A 19,684-nucleotide genomic window follows, 5' to 3' on the forward strand; every position below is an offset into this window, starting at 1 on the left:
CATGAAAATGGGGTAACAGTCATGTGGGTCAAAGGACTGTATTGAGCAAAACGAAAAGTCAGATGAACTTTTAAAGCAATGATCATGCCATAACTTCTGCAGCCCTTAATACCATTGTGCCATTGTTCACATGACTGCAGTCTATCTTAATAGATGAAGAGAGATGAGCACTTGTACACAGACTAAACTCATGATGACGAAATAGTTGGCCAGGAAAGCGATTGAAGTGCTTTGTTATCCGCGAAGCACCCTAAACTCATTGATAACTCTTGTTGAGGAAGACAGCTGCAGACTATGTCTAGAAAAAAAGGAGACAGCGGTGCATATATTGGCCAATATCCAGCATTGACAAGTAGGAGCATGACGGTCTTGGGACACCGTTGGGTTGGTGATAACTTGGCAGGCAACTTCAAATTAAATGACCTGCATGCAATAACAAGAGATGTAGTTATGCGAATGGAAGCCACTCTAGCTCTAACTTAATAACAACATCCGAGAATCGAAGGACGAAAAAGGGCCCAAGTCGTTTTGTAGTTTACTTCGGCTAATCCTTCACTTCATTAGGGCCACTTGCTGGACGGTGCAATGATACAACGTCCCACAATATATAATATAATAAAACAAAGTAAAATATTGCTGCAACGTTCAGTATTTTCATTCACAAACTCAACTACAAAAATAAGAAACAAAATGGTGATAAAATTATGATTTGCTGTGTGAATAAGTTTTATCAAATCGAGTCGTATGAGTAAAATTACAATCAAAATTAAAACTACATGCGCAGTGAATAGGCTATAATTTATCTCGAATCTGTTCACTGTGGTGAACACCAAAAACAGCAGACATTGGTATTGTAAACTCTATTTGATTAGAGTTCTCCTGGTAAGACCTGCATAAGTGCCAGAGTTCATAATACAATAATTTAATAAAAGAAGTTAAAAATAACATGTAATGTTTATTACAATACGTGTTCATTTATAGAAAGATAACAAATAACATTTTTTTCACAAACGTAATGTTAAAAAAAGTATGTTTAAGTGATAGTATGTAATTTATTTTGATGCTTTTCAAAATTGAATAAAAACGAATTTCAGTTAATTATTGCTAATGTGAGTTTTAAATAGCTGAATCCAAAAAATTAATTACATTTGAATTTATTAGCTTTTTGTGCAGCATTATAACCAACTATTTATATTGCAGTATATATTTAAACACATATAACGACTATATATGTTTATTTATCATTTTTAATTTAAGAAAAATTTTTTATAACGGTGGCAACAATGAAAGGCATAGCTGTGCTTAAAAAGATAAATTTTATGTTCTTGGCGATCAGTGAAGTTGCTGAAAGTAAACAAATTATTGATTCGATGGCTTTATGTAATATATTTATTAAATATTTTACCTTCGTTACATATATCAAGTTTAATATCTTCTACGTATCCACTATCATTATCACAAAGACATAATTTTGTCTTTGACGACATGAATTTTGCTAAGCCAACAGTTCGGTTGCTATTTTCCAACTGACACGTCATTCCTTCTTCACATTCTCCACTACTAGTACAAGTATGTCGCAATCCTTAAAATTGTAAAAAAAAAATTTTAACAGTTTATTTACCATAAGAATAAATTTTGATAATTATTTTAAAAATTTTATATTATATCTGGTTTTAATGTAGGAGAGGAAAGAGGCAATCCTTTGTCGACTAAATCATAAGAAATTATTCTTACATATAACATTTTATGAATTCAGTAGTATTTTACGATCAGAATATAAAACACTTTTGAATAAAGTTTAGTCAAATAGTCTTAAAAATACATGAACGAACTGTGGAAGTCAAGTTGATTCAGCAAAAACAAATGAGTTGAATAAATTCCTTTAGAAATCTTCCAAATTGTCCGAGTTCAATGCCAGCCAGCCTAATCTGTGTTACTGTTCTCTCCTATGGCCCCCTATGAATAGCTTTCATTATTCGCAAGTAGAAAAAAATTGGTTGCAGCTAAACCTCATGGGTATTTAAATTATACCTAGGATTTGGAACAATTTATATACAACAATCCATCAATAAAAAATAAAAGAAGGCTTTACATCAGTCTACAGTCCACAAATATTAATACGAACACGATTTTAAAAATAAGAAACTTGTCGAAATAATAGAACGATATATAGAATTTACTTGAATATTTTCTTTCTAGTAAAATTTGTGTTGATATATAAATCAGCTGATGTGGTTTAAAATTGAATTGAACGTACGTACAACTGTACGTTGTTATATATGAAATGAAAATAAATTTTAAATTAAATTAAGTGCACAATGAAATAAACAACATATAAATGAAGAACTTAATAACCTTTGTAATTTTTTAATTTGAATTTCAATTTTTACATGGTTTGTTTATCCAAAAACAGTTGTTAACACCAGACTTTATGCAAAACTGTTCCATAATATTTTGTTTAAAGAGCATAATATTGGCATCCTATTTACCTTATACTGTATTTAAGCGAGAGTTTTGTTTGTAATTTTAGCTATCATGTTTGTAATTTTCGCTGTCAATTGTTATTGCTTTCAATTAAAAATGAAAATTTTTGACAGCTACAATTACAAACAAAACTGGTGTGAATGAAGTGTTACGCTTTCAATTTCTTCGAGCTTTACTACAAGTATTTTATTGTCATCAATATTTCGCTTATATTCCATAGTTTTATCTTCATTGTACTAATGAAATACTAATGTTTATTATATAGCAATAATTCAATACATACAATAATTTTTTATTTAAAAAAATTCCCGTATTTTTTGGTAAACTGGAAAGCTGATTTTTTTCTCATTTTCAACTTGACATTTACTTGAAAAGTATGGGAACAGACATAATACTCGTATGTGCGCATGAATTGTTATTTTGATTGAAGTGTTTGCTTTTGTTTTTGTTTTTTGAGCACGTATGCACATATAAATACTCATAGAATAGGTGAACAGGTCGGCGATAAGGTCTTTTGATGCATAATTATAAATAAGAAAAGTGTGAAATACACATAACATATATACACAATGCATGTAGTGTATGCAAGTGTTTAGATATTTTTTCAGGATTCGTTAATATACAGATGTTTTCTGTGCTTTTTACTATTTAGCTTTATATTGTACAATATTTTTGCAAATTTTTTTATGTTAAGTAGTTTGCTATGTATACATCCTGAAGAGAATGTAGAAAATAAGTGCATTTTGTGTAATTTTCATTTTAATTATATGAATTCTGGACTCAACGTAAGCTTAAAAAAGATTACATATTACATTCACTTTAAAGTGACTCGGTACTTTTACTAGTTGCCCTTACCTATACATATATATATATATATATATATGCATATATACACTGAGTATATATGAAAATGTTTATATTTATTTTTTAATTGTTTACTTTTAACGCAGAAATGTGTATTAAAGATACGAGTATACATTAGTAAAAACTTTTATAATTCTTTGATATACGAGCACAGGATGTTACCTAACTTGGTATAGTAGATACAAGAAAAGAAAACCATAAATAATTTTAGTATTGAAAATATCATCTCTCCAAGAATTTAAATGTGATTTCTTGGATATATTGCTACTATTTTGGTTGTTTAATACTGGAATTACACAAAAGTTTAGTTTGTAATTTTAGCTGTCATGTTTGTAATTTTAGCTGTCAATTATTGTTGCTTTCAATGAAAAATTAAAATTTTAAACACCTGAAATCACAAAGAAAACTTTCAGGTGAATCACGTACAAGACTCAGTGTACACTTGCGATAGAAACACTTGATTTAATACATCTTACAAACGCTTAGTGTGCACGCGCGTTTTTTTTTGCCGCAAATGCGCAGGGTTCTTGAATGGGGTATAATTTCCTTATGACTTATCAATAGAAAACCGAAAGTAAAGAAAAAAACGCATTATAAGTCATAAAAAATTAGCGTGTTGGGTTACATCCAGGACACGTATTTAGTAAAGTTATTCAGGAACTCAAGTATAATTTCGACAAATTACGAAAATTCAGTACAACAAATGTTTGAATTCTATTAACGAAATAGCCACGTACATCTCAATATTAAGGTATGCATTTCACAAAAAAAAAAAACAAAAATTATAAGAACTAAAAAGCACGGTAACGTATTTAACTTCATTTAACTATCTTAAATAAATGGATCAAAGCGTGTTCTAAGTATATGAGTCATTATTAATTACTTACAATTAACATTAAAAACAACTTATACAAAAGTTTTTGACATGCTTTAATGCCAAAACTGGAGTAACATTCATTAATAATTTATATTATATTGCGATAATTAATAAACTTGTTTATTATAACTATTTAAAACTGTGGAAATAATTATACAAATGCAAAAAAAATTCGCTTTTATTTTAAATATTGTTGAACTGTAAATACTGTTTGAACTTAGGTAAACGACTATTTTATGGTTTTAATATTTTATTTAACAACAACTATAATTAACTAATTTAACTATAATTAACAATAACTAACAAACTTTTAAGATTCATAAACTATAAAAAACAAAACTACACTCAACCTAAAATAATTGAACTCACCACAAAAAACAAACAAAAATGAATGAAAAAAAACTTAACAACAGCAAAGTTGCCCACTAATCAGAAAAAATCCTGAACAGAATATTCACTAAAAGAGGAGAGCCAATAGATCCAAAACTACAATAAAATATTATATGTAACAGGTCAATGAATCGAAATAAACTGCGATCAAATATATATAGGAACAACCGACCATTAGACACCCGCAGCTTTCGTCCAATTTATAAAAGCAACAAAACATACAACCGAATAACTAATATAAAAATAATAGATAAAGTATTATTCAGAGACTCGCACTAGAGACCCTCCATATACAAAAACAAAACAATAAATAGAAAAAACGATGCGACAATATTATTTGTTATTATCACATTATTATTATTTTTAAGTTTTAATTTTACTATAAATAGTACCAATTCTGTTTCTAAAATTTTCTAAAAAAAACCTAGCTAGCAAGAGACTTCGGCGAGGTTAACTACTACCTCACTCAATTCCTGTTTGGACGTGGATATTTCAACAGCTAAGTAGAGTCCCTAAATTGCATATATTGCAAAGCTAAATAAACATTCTTTGAGTGCAATAAGTGGTTGCACTAGCAGCGCAAGTTGGTGTTTTCTCTTCAAGGACGGTGACAAAAAGTCACCTCTGGAGAGCGAATACAGAGAATTGGCGAACGATAGAGTCATATGTGATATAAGTTCTCAAAATGAAGAAATTAGACCTAGAAAGGAGAATCGGAAACTAGGCTAATATATAGGGCACACACGAAGAAAATGAGATAAAAAAGTGGAGGTCTGGACACATATTGAAAATCACAACAGCATGACTTGAAATCCCAACATAAAAGAGACTTCCCTCGAAGTAATGCGAAAGCGGTCTCGAGGGAAATAGGTCTTGTTGAAGAGGGCATGTTTTAATCCGTATACCACATACAAATGTTAGAAAGTCGGGTACACCATTTCGACGGCGGTCGGTCTGACATTTTATAAAGCATTCCCCCTCACTACAAAAAAAAGAAACAAGAATGGGTTATTTATTCCGAACGATGTTTAAACATAAGAAAATTTTGTTTTATTTCGTATTAAAAAACAAATTGTTTTGTCGAGTGAAACACGCAAGTCTAGGTGTAATTTATGACTGACTGTTCATTATTTTTTTTAAAAAGTGTAACACATGTTTTTCAACTTCACCATTATGTTGAATTACACGTATGTGACACAAACAAAAATATTTGTGCATAAAGATAAATCATCACGGATGAAGTTTTTCGTAACTTTGGTTGGTCATATACACTTAAAATTTATAATAGTATACAAAATTAAAAATCACAAAATCTTTATTATTGATACAGAAAACCGACCTAGGATAGCTGGCATTATTGTTATTTGGAAATTAACACTAAAATTAGAATTTTAAAGTTCACTAAGAATAAGGAACTGGATTACTAGGTTCTTTACCCTAGGCATCAAAATAAAAGTAAATTTCAAAAAGAAAAGACATATTACGTTCGTTTTAAAGCAGTAAATTTATAGAAATTCTTGAACCAATAACATTTACAAACTTTAATAAGTTAAGAGGGACTGTTTATTAAATAAAATTGATGGTACTAGAATATTTAGTTATGCAAAGGAAAACAATAATGCATAGGATAATCAAGATTATATAAAAAAAAACACGAAAAACCTTTAGATGCATTATCTAGTATTATTATAATTGACATATTTAATTTATAACGATGTTATGAAAGTTAATCTTATTCATTGAACATGAACATGAAATCTGAAAATTACCTTTTGATACGTCCGGACAATAACCACCATTCGGCACAGTATCATCTCCACAGAGGCATCGTAATTTATAGTCATTGGGATCTCGAACGCAACTTGATTTATCTATCGTAACACAATCATCATGAGTTACACATTCTCGTCCTTTTACTAAAAAATTTAAGAAAAAATTGTTATTATATGAGAATTTAATATACAAAAAGGAATTATTAATTAATTTTTTAATTTATTTATTAAAGGGAATAATATGATACATATGTATCAAGCACACCAGTAGGATGATATTGACTTTACCAATTTAAAATGCAACGATATAAAAAATCTAAAATTGGTTAAAGGTATATAAGTATATATCTATACTTACTGCTATCACATAATTTGAAATTAAATTGATTTTCATATATATGTTATTAATTATGTAGATTTATTTGTATATTATAAAAAATAGATAACGAGTATTTGTGTTTATATAGTATATACAGCGACTGACAATGTCCTGCTATACCATAACCATATCATGTCATACCAGAGTCCCTTATAGAATATGTCGCTTCTGTCATGCTCAAAGCAAAGTGCTTTACCTCATAAATATACATGACGAAATATCTGTTATATAAGGGTACCAAAACCGACTGGTACTATATAAGGAATAAAACAGTACAACCAGTAAGCTTATTAAAGCAAAAAAAAAAATGTATTTACCCTAATATGTATATTGTGTACATAGGTACATTATAGATTCCAAAATTTACTAAATGCTTGTATTGATTTTACAAATTTACATAGTTGAATGACATTTAAATGAGTCACCCGTTGGTGAATAAGCAAATTAAATAATTGTTTCTTCTTCTTCTTCTTCCTGTTCTTGAGTTAGTGTTATTACGCACTTTTACTCTATAATGGTTGGGGGCTTATCACTATTCCACACTAGGCTTTAACTAGGCTAAGAAATCATATCATTTATTTGTCTTTTAGTTGATGACGGATCTTAAATCAGCATATCTTCCTGAGAATCCAGAAGTGGACTTGAGGATTGTTATATTTATATTTTTTATTATGAGTTACGCGTCAGAAGCGTGTGTAATAATACCATAAATACAGTTTATAGAGAATATACTATATCGCAATCAATTGTTAGGAAATGTAAAAGATGCTTCTTAGCTTGGTCGCCATTTCACCAAAACAGTCTAAATCCTTAAAAAAGACGACAATAATTATTACATCGAAATCTTAAGATCAACTATGGTTTTCAGCCGAGAGAAGTCGCTACTGCCGCTACAGTTCAAGTAACCGTCAGGCTAAAGAGCTGGTTCTGTCGTACAATTATGGTAAGGTAGTTTTCTTCAACAGAATAGAGTTGAACTTGTTGGTGGGATATTTAACGGGTCACTATGGACTATGTTACACCTTATCCATCCAAAAAGATGGATAGTCGACTCTACTTAAAAGTAGACGAGACTTCGGAAGGCGTAATGTCTTCTGTTCGTTTAGGGTTTGTTGCAGCACAAAAAATCAACTATATTCACAGTGCTTCGCTCCGTTGGGAGCTGGAACTCTGTTTATTTCTATTCTATTCTAACATATTGTTGCGAAGATACAATTCGATTTAAGTTAACTGAGATAATTTTGAATTATGTCAGTTTGTTTAGTAAATAAGTTTTTAAATATAGTTGGTTAATTTTAGGAGAATACAGTGGTTGGTTTTTTAAGGAATAAAGTTGTGTGTGTTTCAGAAGATAAATAACGGTTATAATTAATACAAGTTTAATATTATTCACTTATCAGGATCCAGTGTTATCGAACGAAGCGTTAGAATAAACGTAACATTGGTGTCAGAAGTGGGATCCTGATAAATAAAATGGTTAAGCTTGGACAGTTAACCGTAGTGCAATTAAAGCGGCAACTGGAGAAGCTGGGGATTAGCACAGGTGGTGTTAAGACGGAGTTGCAAGTAAGGCTGCGTGAGGCTTTAGAGGCGAGCGGTATAAATGCGGAAGTGGAAGAATTCCCTGAAGAGATAATTGTAGGGGGAGAAGTTAAACAGGTGGGTAATAGTGAAATGATGGAGCTTATGATGAAGATGATGCAGCAGATGAAGGAACATGCAGAGCAGACTTCCACTGAGCTTAAGAAAAACGCAGAGCAGATTTTCTGTGAATTCAAAGATTTAAAACAAGAGTTGTGGCAACTTGTCTCGATAACAGCAGAGACGCAAGAAAAGTTGTCAAAAAGGGTTGATGAAACAAACCAGAATATTCAAGTCTTTAATGAGGTGTACCAGTTAGAAAATCGATTGGATGATTTGTCGTCGAATCGTCATTCGTTAGCGAGTGTTCGCCGGACTGGGGGAGTAAAATTAAAACCACCGGTGTTTGGTGGAACCGCGATGTTTGAAGTTTTCCAGTTACAGTTCGAGACTACTGCTGTTGCAAATCGTTGGGGTGAAGATGAGAAAACGGCAGCGCTGATTGTGGCATTAAAGGGCAGCGCGGCAGAGGTGCTACAACAGATTCCTGATAAGGCACGTAGGAATTACCATGAGTTAATTGGCTTATTAAATCGTAGGTATGGCAGCAATTTTATGTCACCCCTACGCAGAGTAGAACTGAAGGCAAGAGTAGAACGGGTTGGCGAGAGTCTTCAGGAATATTCCGCGGATATCGAACGTTTATGCAATTTAGCGTATATTGGCAGTTCTAGTGACTTCATTAAAGAAAATAAAATTGATGTTTTTATTGATGGCATACGTGATCCAGAAACCAGACGGCAGGTGGTAATGTTTCCAAAGCTAACTTACGCTGAAACAGTTGGCAGTGCGTTAACGTACGAGGCTGCCGGTATAATGTGTTGCTTTACAGCAAAAGTACGGAAAATGGAAACTGGAGTGGCAGGAAGAAAGACAAGAAGGAAGGCAAAAGAAAAGACAGAAATGAAGGCAGGAAGAAAGACAAAAAAGAAGACAAGAAAGGAGGTAAAAAGAAATAGAGGAAAGAGAAGAAAAGAAAGAAGGATAAAAGAGAAAACAAGAAATAAGATAAGAGGGAGAAGAAGACTGATTCAAATAATGAATAGGGAAAAAAGAAACAGAAAAAAGAGAAGAAAGAAAAGGAGGAAAGACTATTTCGGTTTATATAGTTATGATTTTGTGTTAATCGGCTTTGGTATAGCTGAATCAGTTGAAATTAACATCTGCTTGGACGACCAAGAATCCCCATATGTTATATATGTTGAGGGTACTCCATTTGAAGTAGATTTTATGATTGCCCATGGAATTACGTTGGACTTAGGACAACGTATCCTACGGAGCGCTGTAATGGGATGTCCATTGAATACTGGCAGTGAGCATTGCGATAGGGTGCGACAGGTTCGATTGAATCGACGACAGAGAATACCGGCAAATTCAGAAGCGATTGTATGGGGAACACTAGACGCGAATAAAAGGACGAACAGATGCTGGATTGTAGAAGCCATGGAAAATGTCGGAGTCGATAATATCGTACTTGCACGAACTTTGGTGCATCCGTTCAGGATTAATCAGGAAATCAAATATGATGCGGAGACCGCAGAGGACTTGTTGGTCGCGAATAAGTTGTCTTATAAAGATATACCGTTAAACGTTGATGCCAACCTCACAGATGATAAGAACGTGACAAATGATCTAAATGTCTTGTTTCATGAGGATACCACAGATGACGTATTGGCTACGGGTAGTGAATTTAATGCTGATGTCAGAGATGTCTTGTTCGTTTCGGACATAACAAATAATGAGAATAAGATGAAAGTAGTTCATTTGGAACGGTTGGCGCGTTGTCATGAAGATATAGTGACACTTGTTCGGGACGAACAAGTTTAGGTGGAGGGCAATGTTGCGAAGATACAATTCGATTTAAGTTAACTGAGATAATTTTGAATTATGTCAGTTTGTTTAGTAAATAAGTTTTTAAATATAGTTGGTTAATTTTAGGAGAATACAGTGGTTGGTTTTTTAAGGAATAAAGTTGTGTGTGTTTCAGAAGATAAATAACGGTTATAATTAATACAAGTTTAATATTATTCACTTATCAGGATCCAGTGTTATCGAACGAAGCGTTAGAATAAACGTAACAATATCATAATATAATGGTGTGTTTTAAAAGTCTTGATCAAACCAAGATGAAAGTTGATATAAGTACTTGTTTTCTCATGGTCAAGTAATTGATTGAAATTTCTAGTGGTACTAAAAAAAGAAACCCTAAGCTGACAAATATTAAAAGATTTTCACTCAAAAGTTCTAATACATAGTATAATTCTAACAGTGAATTATAGTTTATTCTGATCTCGAATAAACTTCCTCGCTGGCATAAAATAAATCTAACTCTTTGAAAATGAAACTTAAGAATTTTGAAATAAAGCATTTATTCAAAAAATGGCATGGAATATGTTAAGGTAATAGATTATAATAGTGGCATATAAAAAATTTATTTTATTTACGAAAATAGAAGCGCTCATATAAAATATATTAATTAATTTTTAGTCACAAAAACAATTAATATTTTTTTTTTAAATCAGAAAAATATTTTTAATTTTAGTTATAATGTTGCGGCTAGTTGAGTCAGTGCACTTGAGCACTTTTACTCTCTATTAACTTCGAGGTTTCTTCATAACCCCTCTTTACGCCTTGACTGGATTATTGTTTATCACTTCATCAGACTAAGCAATAATTGACCTCAGATCTGCATACCTCCCTGAGAACTCTGTAACAATTCTTAGATTCGATAACGCGGTGTTGGTAAGCCTGTCAGTTTTCGTAAATAATTTCAGGGCTCTATCCTTTATGCATTTTTTGGTCGAATCAATCTTGAGGTCCCTGAGGATGTCATTCGCCCTAATATACCATGGTAGCTTGAAAAGTCTTCTCAGCGCTTGGTTTTGTGCAATTTCTAGCTTGCAAATAGTAGTGTTTGAGGCCTTGCTAAACGCTAAACATCAACATCAACATTCTTAACATTGAGATTTTCATTTTTGAATAGTGGTTGGACGTGATGAAGAATTTTGGCACAGCAAATTCTTTTCAGTTGAACATGTTTAAGCCATGTGAATCGTTTGTCTCCGTGATGCCTAGATATTTAATGCTATCCTTCCAGTTTATTACTATATCTCCAACTCTTACTGTTAGCAGGTTCTGTCTTCTCTTACGCGAAATGAACAGAGCCTTAGTGTTTTCATTATTGATTTTTATTTTCCATTTCTGGAAATAATCCAGGATGAAGTTTATATGCTCTTGCAATGTGTTGGTTATGTTGAGAGTGTCGAGGGACCTAACATTGGGATATCGGACGTATAAATGTTGTAGAGAGAGGGGGATGGTAGGGGAGGGTGGGGATCTCTGAGCAACCCCTGCTTCTATAGTTGAAATAAACAAACACTGAATAATTTTTACTAATCCCAAATTATGTATGTTTTTTTATATACTATATCAACAATAATTTAAGACATTTAATGGAATCCATTCTAAATGAAAACAATTTTTCTGATCTCAATGTTTAATGTAACATTATTAATTAGTTCAGATAGTATAAGTTGATTATAGTTTTATTCAACAGAATATAATTATTTATAATAAATACAAAATAATTATAAATATTAGATTTTTATACATAAATCTAAGTGAAATTCAAGTGCTTTAGTCACTTTGCTTTTATGCAGAACTCAGTTCAGTGCTGAATTGTTCAATAAAAATTAAGAAAGGACACGCAAATATTTCGCTACCGAATTGTTCGAGGTAAAACGCATGTGTTGAAGTAATTAACCTTTTCATTTGGTTCATTTTCAGCACTGCCTATTATCATTTAGCACTAAAGTATGCCGATTTCTTAGCACTGAATTTTTGGTTGGAGATTTTTCAATAAAATCGTTCTTTATTTGCATAGTAGTATGGGTGAAATCCACGACTGCTTTCGTTTTCTTAAGCGAACAGGACAAGGTATGCAAATCATATCTCCATAAAATGGAGATGGTATGGTATGGTATGGAGGTATGGAGTCACACTAAAACTGTTTCTAGATTTGTAAGCAAAGACGTAGTATATGCGAGAGAAGCAATTTCGAGGAAGGAGAAGTTAAACTCTCTTGCATTATTTCCTTATTTGCTTTAAAACTTTTTTATTTTTTAGAAAATTAAATTAAAGTAAAAATAAAAGTAGTTTCGGAGTATGTATGTAATTATATCACTTCATTTTCTCTTTTTTCATAACCTTAGTTTATTTTTTTCATTCGTTTCAAAAACAAAAAAAAATATAAAGGGATTACTACATATACATAATATATCACTTTCATTTATTTTCTAAAGCAATATTAAGCATTATAACTGCATTAAAATTAAAAATATATTTTAGATTGTAAATAAATAATATATATATATATATATATACATATATATGGGTATATATTTGATACTCTATTTGACTCTATATATTTGACTACTAAAATTGAGAACTGATAGTAGTCAGGTGGATAATGTTTGTTAGTCTATAAAATGAAAAACGTTTTTGTTTAAAATATATATAATTTATATTTTTTCCTATCTTAAAAGCGACTACTTTTTCCATATTGTTAATTAACGATTTGTATATCTTTAACTATTTAAACATTTAATATAAAATTATATATTAAATCTGTTAAGATATTTGTAACGCAGTGAAGCAGATAATTGAAACACTATAACGAAGGAAATTAAAGTTCTTAAACATTTTAATGAGATGGATCAAGCTAACCTTATCGGTCCATTAAAAAACAATATTTGAAAATTAATTAACAAATTAATGAACCAATACCAGTTAACCATATGCCATAACTGTCGTAAAACATAACAGAGAGATGAAAGAGATGATAAGAGATGAATGGGTATAATATTTGTATTGAATATTGGAGTTAAATTTTTTTCGAAAACGAGAGCTAACATATATACTGCAGTGATTAAATATTTATATTAAAAAACTAAAAAGTAGAGTAATTTGCTATTGGCAAATTAAGTCTGAATTAGATAAAGTTTATAGGGTTCTGCACTACACGGATTTTAAAAGAATAGGTTCTGTACGGATTTTAAAAGAATAATGGTATATTACGATAGTTTAGGTATACCGTAATGGTTTTCCTATGATAGATAAAATAATATTTCTTCCATAAAAGGTAGCCATTTTTTTATAGATTTTATATTAAATGGAATAAATAAATAATTTAGTTTTAATTTTAATTAATAAATAATTTAATATTCATTTTAATCAAATAATATTAAGAATATTATGAGTTAACACTAAAATTAATTTTAAAGTTAACTAAGAATTGAACTGGAACTGGACTACTAAATTTCTCTATTATATGTTAAATCTATTATAAAACAATAGTTTCTATACAAAAAATAGTTTCTTTCGTCATAAGTGACTTTAAAAATCAAATTGAATCAATAAATAATTTAATGTCCATTAAATTGATAAATAAATAAATTATTATTATTTTTATATATATTTTAATTCGGCTATAGGTCCCTTTTTGTTAAATATTTTTTTATTATATTCTATATTTCGACTATCCTTAAACGTTGAAGTATTTAAAAAAAATTGAACGATAGCTGGACTAAAAAATATATAAAAACCATTCTAAAAAACAGGTCGATAAATAAATTCAAAAAATTTTATATAGTTTAATACTAATGAAATTAATAAACAATTGAACACTGATTTAAAATTCTGTTTAAAAATAGTAGCAAAACTGCTTAGGGTTTGTAGTTATTTGTGAACAGAGACTATACTTACCAATTGGTCCGGGAGTCGGTGCTGGACTGTTATTAGTCTTCCCAAAGGTAGTTAAAGCAGTAGAACTCACTCCAAAAAGTATTAAAAAAACACAAAACAGCATAGTTAAGCTGCCGCACTGGGTGAAGCGCTTTAATGGTTGCATATTTATATTTTTTTTTTATTTATATATCGATTGAAACACTGTTTAAAACAAAATTTAAACAATTTTTAATGTGAAAAAAAATTCATGTGCGAGTTTTTAATTTTTTTCTTAGTAAAAATAATTTTAATTTATATTAAAATTATGCGAAACTGTTTGATTTCTGAGTTGAAAAAATATTATATTAATTTAAATTATTTTTTTTTTTTCAGCAATATTTTCCTAATTTTCCTGATGTTATCGCTTAAGAATAAATTTGATCGTCCGTTAACTTTCACGCTCCAAATACAAGTGAATATATTTCAACTAGAAAAATCTTTAAATTTGGTTTTCATGAGTAACAGTTCTCAATTTTTTGCACCTCGCGTTAAAGTTTCCTTGGTCTTTCAGAACACACTATAAATCGTAGTGATGAACAGGGTTAACGAATATTTAAGCTCGTTACAAAAGGTTAAAACCTTTTCCCTTCGTTCACGGCAACAATTGTAAGCACAGCCAACGAATTTAAGAAAGAGAATAACTTCGCAGCAGTTAATGGAACGGTATCGTGATTTTCTTTCTGCGCGAGGACGAGGTCATATTTCTAAATCGATGACGAAGGCAAAACATTTCTTGAATAAATGTACTTATAAATTTAAGCATTGCATGCAAAGAAAACGTAAAGCCTACATTTAAGTTTCGGTTCATGCTTAATATATGTATGTACTAGCAATAGACGTACGCCTAGCAAATATGTATGAAATATGTCTACTCCAACTTGACAGTGCTAAATATATAAATAGCAATTGGCTTGTGCAGTGGAGCTAGTACCAACACTAAACAATCATTAAGAAAAAATTACATGTTATTGTAAACATAAAAAACAATTACATGGGCAAAGACGGCAAAAGTTTATATTATATATTAATTACAACTAAAGTTTATAAGGAATTTTCTTGCAGTATATAACTTTTTTCAACTTTGTTCAACTTTTTTTCTCAACTCTTCAAAATCAAAACAAACATACTTCTACCGAAAGTAGTATCAAATATTTGCATATATATGCATATACAAACATATATGTACCTAGTAGGGAGCCGTTGTTATTGCTGTTACAAGGAGTTGCAAATATATTTACTAGAGTTTGATGCCTGTAGTAATATAAGTGAAAGGAGCTTGTATTAAAAATGAAAGTTGTTGTGTATAAATTTCCTATAAACTCGACACGAGTACATAATCAAATGTATAATAGAATTCATTTCTAGTCTCAGAACTCTAATCAATAAAAGCGAACAATAAAATTAGAAAATTAATAAATAATGTAGATTTTTTTATTAATTACATTGTTACTCGGCTTTGAAAACTTTTAATGACCTTAGCTTATACAGTAGATATTTTTTATATACATTTAAATATATATTTTCATCATAATTTTGTGATAAGAACACTAATATTTTACATAAGGTTCATATAAAGCTGTAGGCTTCAGGCACATAGCTAAGAGTGATTTAAGCGGCTGAAATGCCCATAAAAGAAACCGAACTGCTATAAAAATTAATAATTATTTTATATTTGTTTTTTAATTATTTACTTATAAAAAACAAAATTATCAAACTAACCATTAGATAAGTTGTAAATTCTTTTAAAAAAATGCATTTTTTATTTTTTAGTTTAATTAGTTTTGCCGAAAAAGCTATCTAAGGCGAATTGTAAATGCTCCATGGTAAGTACGCAATAAAGATATTCATAAAAATCTGAAGATTGAATCTATACAAGCGTATACCTATGAGAGGAAAAGCAATACAGCTGTTTGACAAAATTGACAATCACAAAAACCCATCACTGGACTTATTCAAAACCCAATGAGACACAAAACGAACGGGCAGATTCGCAGAACTACAAAGCTTTATACTACAAAAGTACTATAATAATTAAATAAAATTAAAACACAAACAACAAAAACTACAACAGTTAACATTAGAAAACCTATTAACGAAACCAACCCTAGTTGTAATTTAATTCACTACAAAGAATACAGAGTCAAAGTACTTATTGATACAGACTCACTAGCAGAAACAAAACTATAACAAGAAAAACCACGATTTCTTATAATGACAAAGAAGAATAAGAAGTTTGTCCTTTTTTTCTTTGCTATTCGGTACCCTCTAAATTTTTTGTTTTCTTTATAAATTCTTAAAGCCCACACATTGTGTTTTTGTTTTCAAGTAACTGTCAGTTCATCTGTTCCTTATCTTTAAGCAATGATCCTAGGTTTCAAGTAACTGTCAGTTCATCTGTTCTTTATCTTTAAGCAATGATCCTAGGTTTCAAGTAACTGTCAGTTCATCTGTTCTTTATCTTTAAACAATGATCCTAGGTTATTAGTTAGTTAATCTTTCACATGAACATCTTTACCGATGTTCAATATTCGAAACAGTACTGTATGGTCTGCCAAACTGCAATAAATTAATTAAAATTTTTGTTGTTGTCTTTTCATTTCTATTCGAAGCCTTCTTACATTAACATTAAATCTTTATTAGTTAGTAGAGTCATATTTATATGGGATAACACATTCATTTCTTTTTTTATAGATTTAATAATTATAATCGTATTTTGAACTTAGCATAGAAACATTCAAAGCAGAATTCGACGAAATGTACTTAGATTGTTTTTAGTGAACATGTATATGTGTGTAATAAATACACTGTTATAAATACACGGTGTAGTATCACAAAAATACACAGCGACAAATATGCTAAAACTAACAAATTAATTCGACAAAATTTTTAAGTAAAATCAACTTATTATCTTAGATAACCTTGTCTTTCTATATAGCTAATGTTATAAAAAGATAATACAAATCCAAAATATGCGAAAAATACTTTTGAAACATTTAATTTTGTAACCTTAAAACCTTAATTTTTCTAAACAAAAAAATATTGGTAAACCATATACAAAAAATTTGTATTGCATGTGCTGAGTGCGTATACAAAACCAACAGTCATAAAGGGCGAAGTACATGTGTATTATGCAATCTTCTATTCCTTTGTTATAGGGTTCTGGGAGACCTTCTGGTAGCAAACAACTAAAAATACAAGCTGTCCCTTGATCTAAGGGACAGCTGCCTTAGATATTACTGTAGCTTTACGTTGAAATAGTGACAACTAGACTCAGCGCTCAATTGACTACGTGTGCCTTAACCAGGGATTGACTCTCTAATACCTAGTAGGAAAAACTGGACCTTTGACAAAGTAGTCTCTCTCAACAAGGTAGACGTTTACACAGACGGCTTCAAAATAGACGAAAAAATCGACTGTGGCATATTGTCTAAAAAACTGGGTCTTAGTTTTTCGCTTCGACTACCAAACAACTACAGTGTCTTTCAGGCAGAAGTGATGGCAATCTACTATAATGCAGTAAAATAGGTCCTTGGTAATCAAATCCTTGAACGAAACTATTGCAAACTTCTCAGACAACCAAGCTGCCATTAAATAACTGTTAGGCACTGTTAGGCACACATCAATTACAACTCAAAACTGCCGAATTTCCCTCAATGACTTAGCTCTCGCGTGTCAGGGCTCAACTAATATCGATTCCTGTACATATGGACATCTCAGGCAATTACAGGGCAGACGAGCGTGCCAAAGCAGGTCGTTCCACTTACAGTAGTTAAACTGGCAAGCAATGTTGGGCTGACGAATCCTGCTGTCAGATTTCTAAATTGATCTAATTTGGACAAAAAACGTATCAGTCAGCTGCTTCAACTAAGGTGGAACCTGATCAGCACTACGGCTTCGGTGCTGACGGGTTATTGCATAATAATGTTATGAAACTCGGTCTACCGCATAATGACTTATGCCATAGCTATGGCTCTGAGGATAAGGAGAAAATTGTGGTCCATCTTATATGTCAGTGATAATTCTTAGCTACGAGAAGAGCAAAAACCATCTAGATCCTTTTTATTAACGACCTGAACGAGTTGTCATCCTGTAATATTAGAGAGTTAGACAAATTCATAGAAATGTCCGAGTGTTTTACCCTTATCTAATGGGGACGTCGTTGACTTTTTCGATGTTAGTCATATGCTGACTTTCTTGTCTGAAACCAATGGTGTTCATGTGGTACCACAATTGCCTATTATTTGAGCTTAAGTGCACTCGCTCCAAGCTAACCTAGCCTATTTGGTGATTGGAATAAGCTTGTGTTGTTTGTGTTTTTATGTTGTTCTGTGTTGGGGTATTCTGTCAAGTAATCATAACTTAAAAGACATAAAGCAGTTATGTGTTTTAGAATTTTTCATGATATGGTGTACAGATCCTGGTGTACATATTCGTAACAATTGTCATATCGTATGATAATAATAACTATGCGCTATGCCTCACTAGGAGAAACTAAGAGAAACGGAATTTAACAGTCTCATAATATAATTCGGAGCACAGCTCTGAATTTGATTAGAAATGTATTCAACATCAACAATCAATTTTTCATAAGGCAAATAAGAGAATTCTAATTGACATCCTGCTTAGAACGACAATCGCTGATCATAAACAAGACAAAAAGAGCAGATCAACTTCCAATGATAAAAAGACTGCATTAGCGACTCATTACTCTATGATGAACCATACTTCAAATTTTGAAAAAATACAGACCATCAATAATAATCAGTAATAATCAAAAACTTGAAGAAATTTTGTTTATATATAATTAATATAAATATTTAAAATTTATAAGAATACAATATCGGATTTGTAATCTGTTTATTTGTACCAAATGTTTTATACATTTTGAGTGAGATTATAAAAATAACTATTAAACACAAAAGCGTTTTATTTTGCTCTTTTTAAAAATAAATAGCCTGCGTGCAAGTTTTATTGCGTTTCAAGAATAACTTCTACACAAGCAGCTTTATTTTTTTGTTTGAAGAATAATAGTTATTTTTGAGTTTTTCGTTTTTAAGTCAAAAATAATAATTATTTTTATCTTTTAAAATAAAAAGTAAAATGTATGTTATTTGTAAAAAGTATTCTAGAATAGTTAAAGCTTAGTGTGGGGCAGAGATAAGCCCCCAGCCACAAAAGAGTAAAAGTGCGCAATAGCACTAACTCAAATCACAACAACAAAAACAAAAGTAAAAAGCACATAATAATTATTTTTGCAAAATATAATATAAAGCAAATTTAATTATTATTTAATATTATTTTAAAAGACGAATGATGAGGCTTGTTAGTTAATCTTTTTTTAATAACAACTGTTACAGTCCCTTCATTTAGTCATTCGATTGCCGTTAACTGCTAAAGACCCGCTCTCGATAAATTGTAAAATCCAACGCAAAAAGTTCTATTTTATTTATGAATTTGCGGAAAAACTCGAAACCTTACAAAAAATATTTTTTA

At 30.7% G+C, this 19,684-nt stretch overlaps 1 protein-coding gene across 1 annotated transcript; it reads right to left on the bottom strand.

Annotated features, from left to right (window-relative positions):
* Positions 1 to 1,099: 1,099 nt before the first annotated feature.
* Positions 1,100 to 14,365, bottom strand: LOC119684868. The gene is made up of 4 exons (XM_038099001.1): positions 14,171 to 14,365; positions 6,385 to 6,531; positions 1,406 to 1,582; positions 1,100 to 1,344 (listed from the first exon to the last, which is right to left on the bottom strand). The coding sequence occupies exons 1-4, from the start codon at positions 14,313 to 14,315 to the stop codon at positions 1,253 to 1,255; spliced, it is 561 nt and encodes a 186-aa protein (XP_037954929.1). The 5' UTR covers positions 14,316 to 14,365; the 3' UTR covers positions 1,100 to 1,252.
* Positions 14,366 to 19,684: the final 5,319 nt, after the last annotated feature.

The sequence above is a fragment of the Teleopsis dalmanni genome, chromosome 2 (assembly GCF_002237135.1).
Source record: "Teleopsis dalmanni isolate 2A chromosome 2, ASM223713v2, whole genome shotgun sequence".
In the NCBI taxonomy this organism is placed as follows: domain Eukaryota; kingdom Metazoa; phylum Arthropoda; class Insecta; order Diptera; family Diopsidae; genus Teleopsis; species Teleopsis dalmanni.

Coding starts and splice junctions, on each gene's coding strand:
- LOC119684868 (XM_038099001.1), bottom strand. CDS start 14,315: ATGCAACCATTAAAGCGCTTCACCCAGTGCGGCAGCTTAACTATGCTG. Junction 6,532..14,170: donor ACCGACTCCCGGACCAATTG/GTAAGTATAGTC, acceptor TAAATTTTTTAG/TAAAAGGACGAGAATGTGTA. Junction 1,345..1,405: donor ACTTGATATATGTAACGAAG/GTAAAATATTTA, acceptor GTTTACTTTCAG/CAACTTCACTGATCGCCAAG.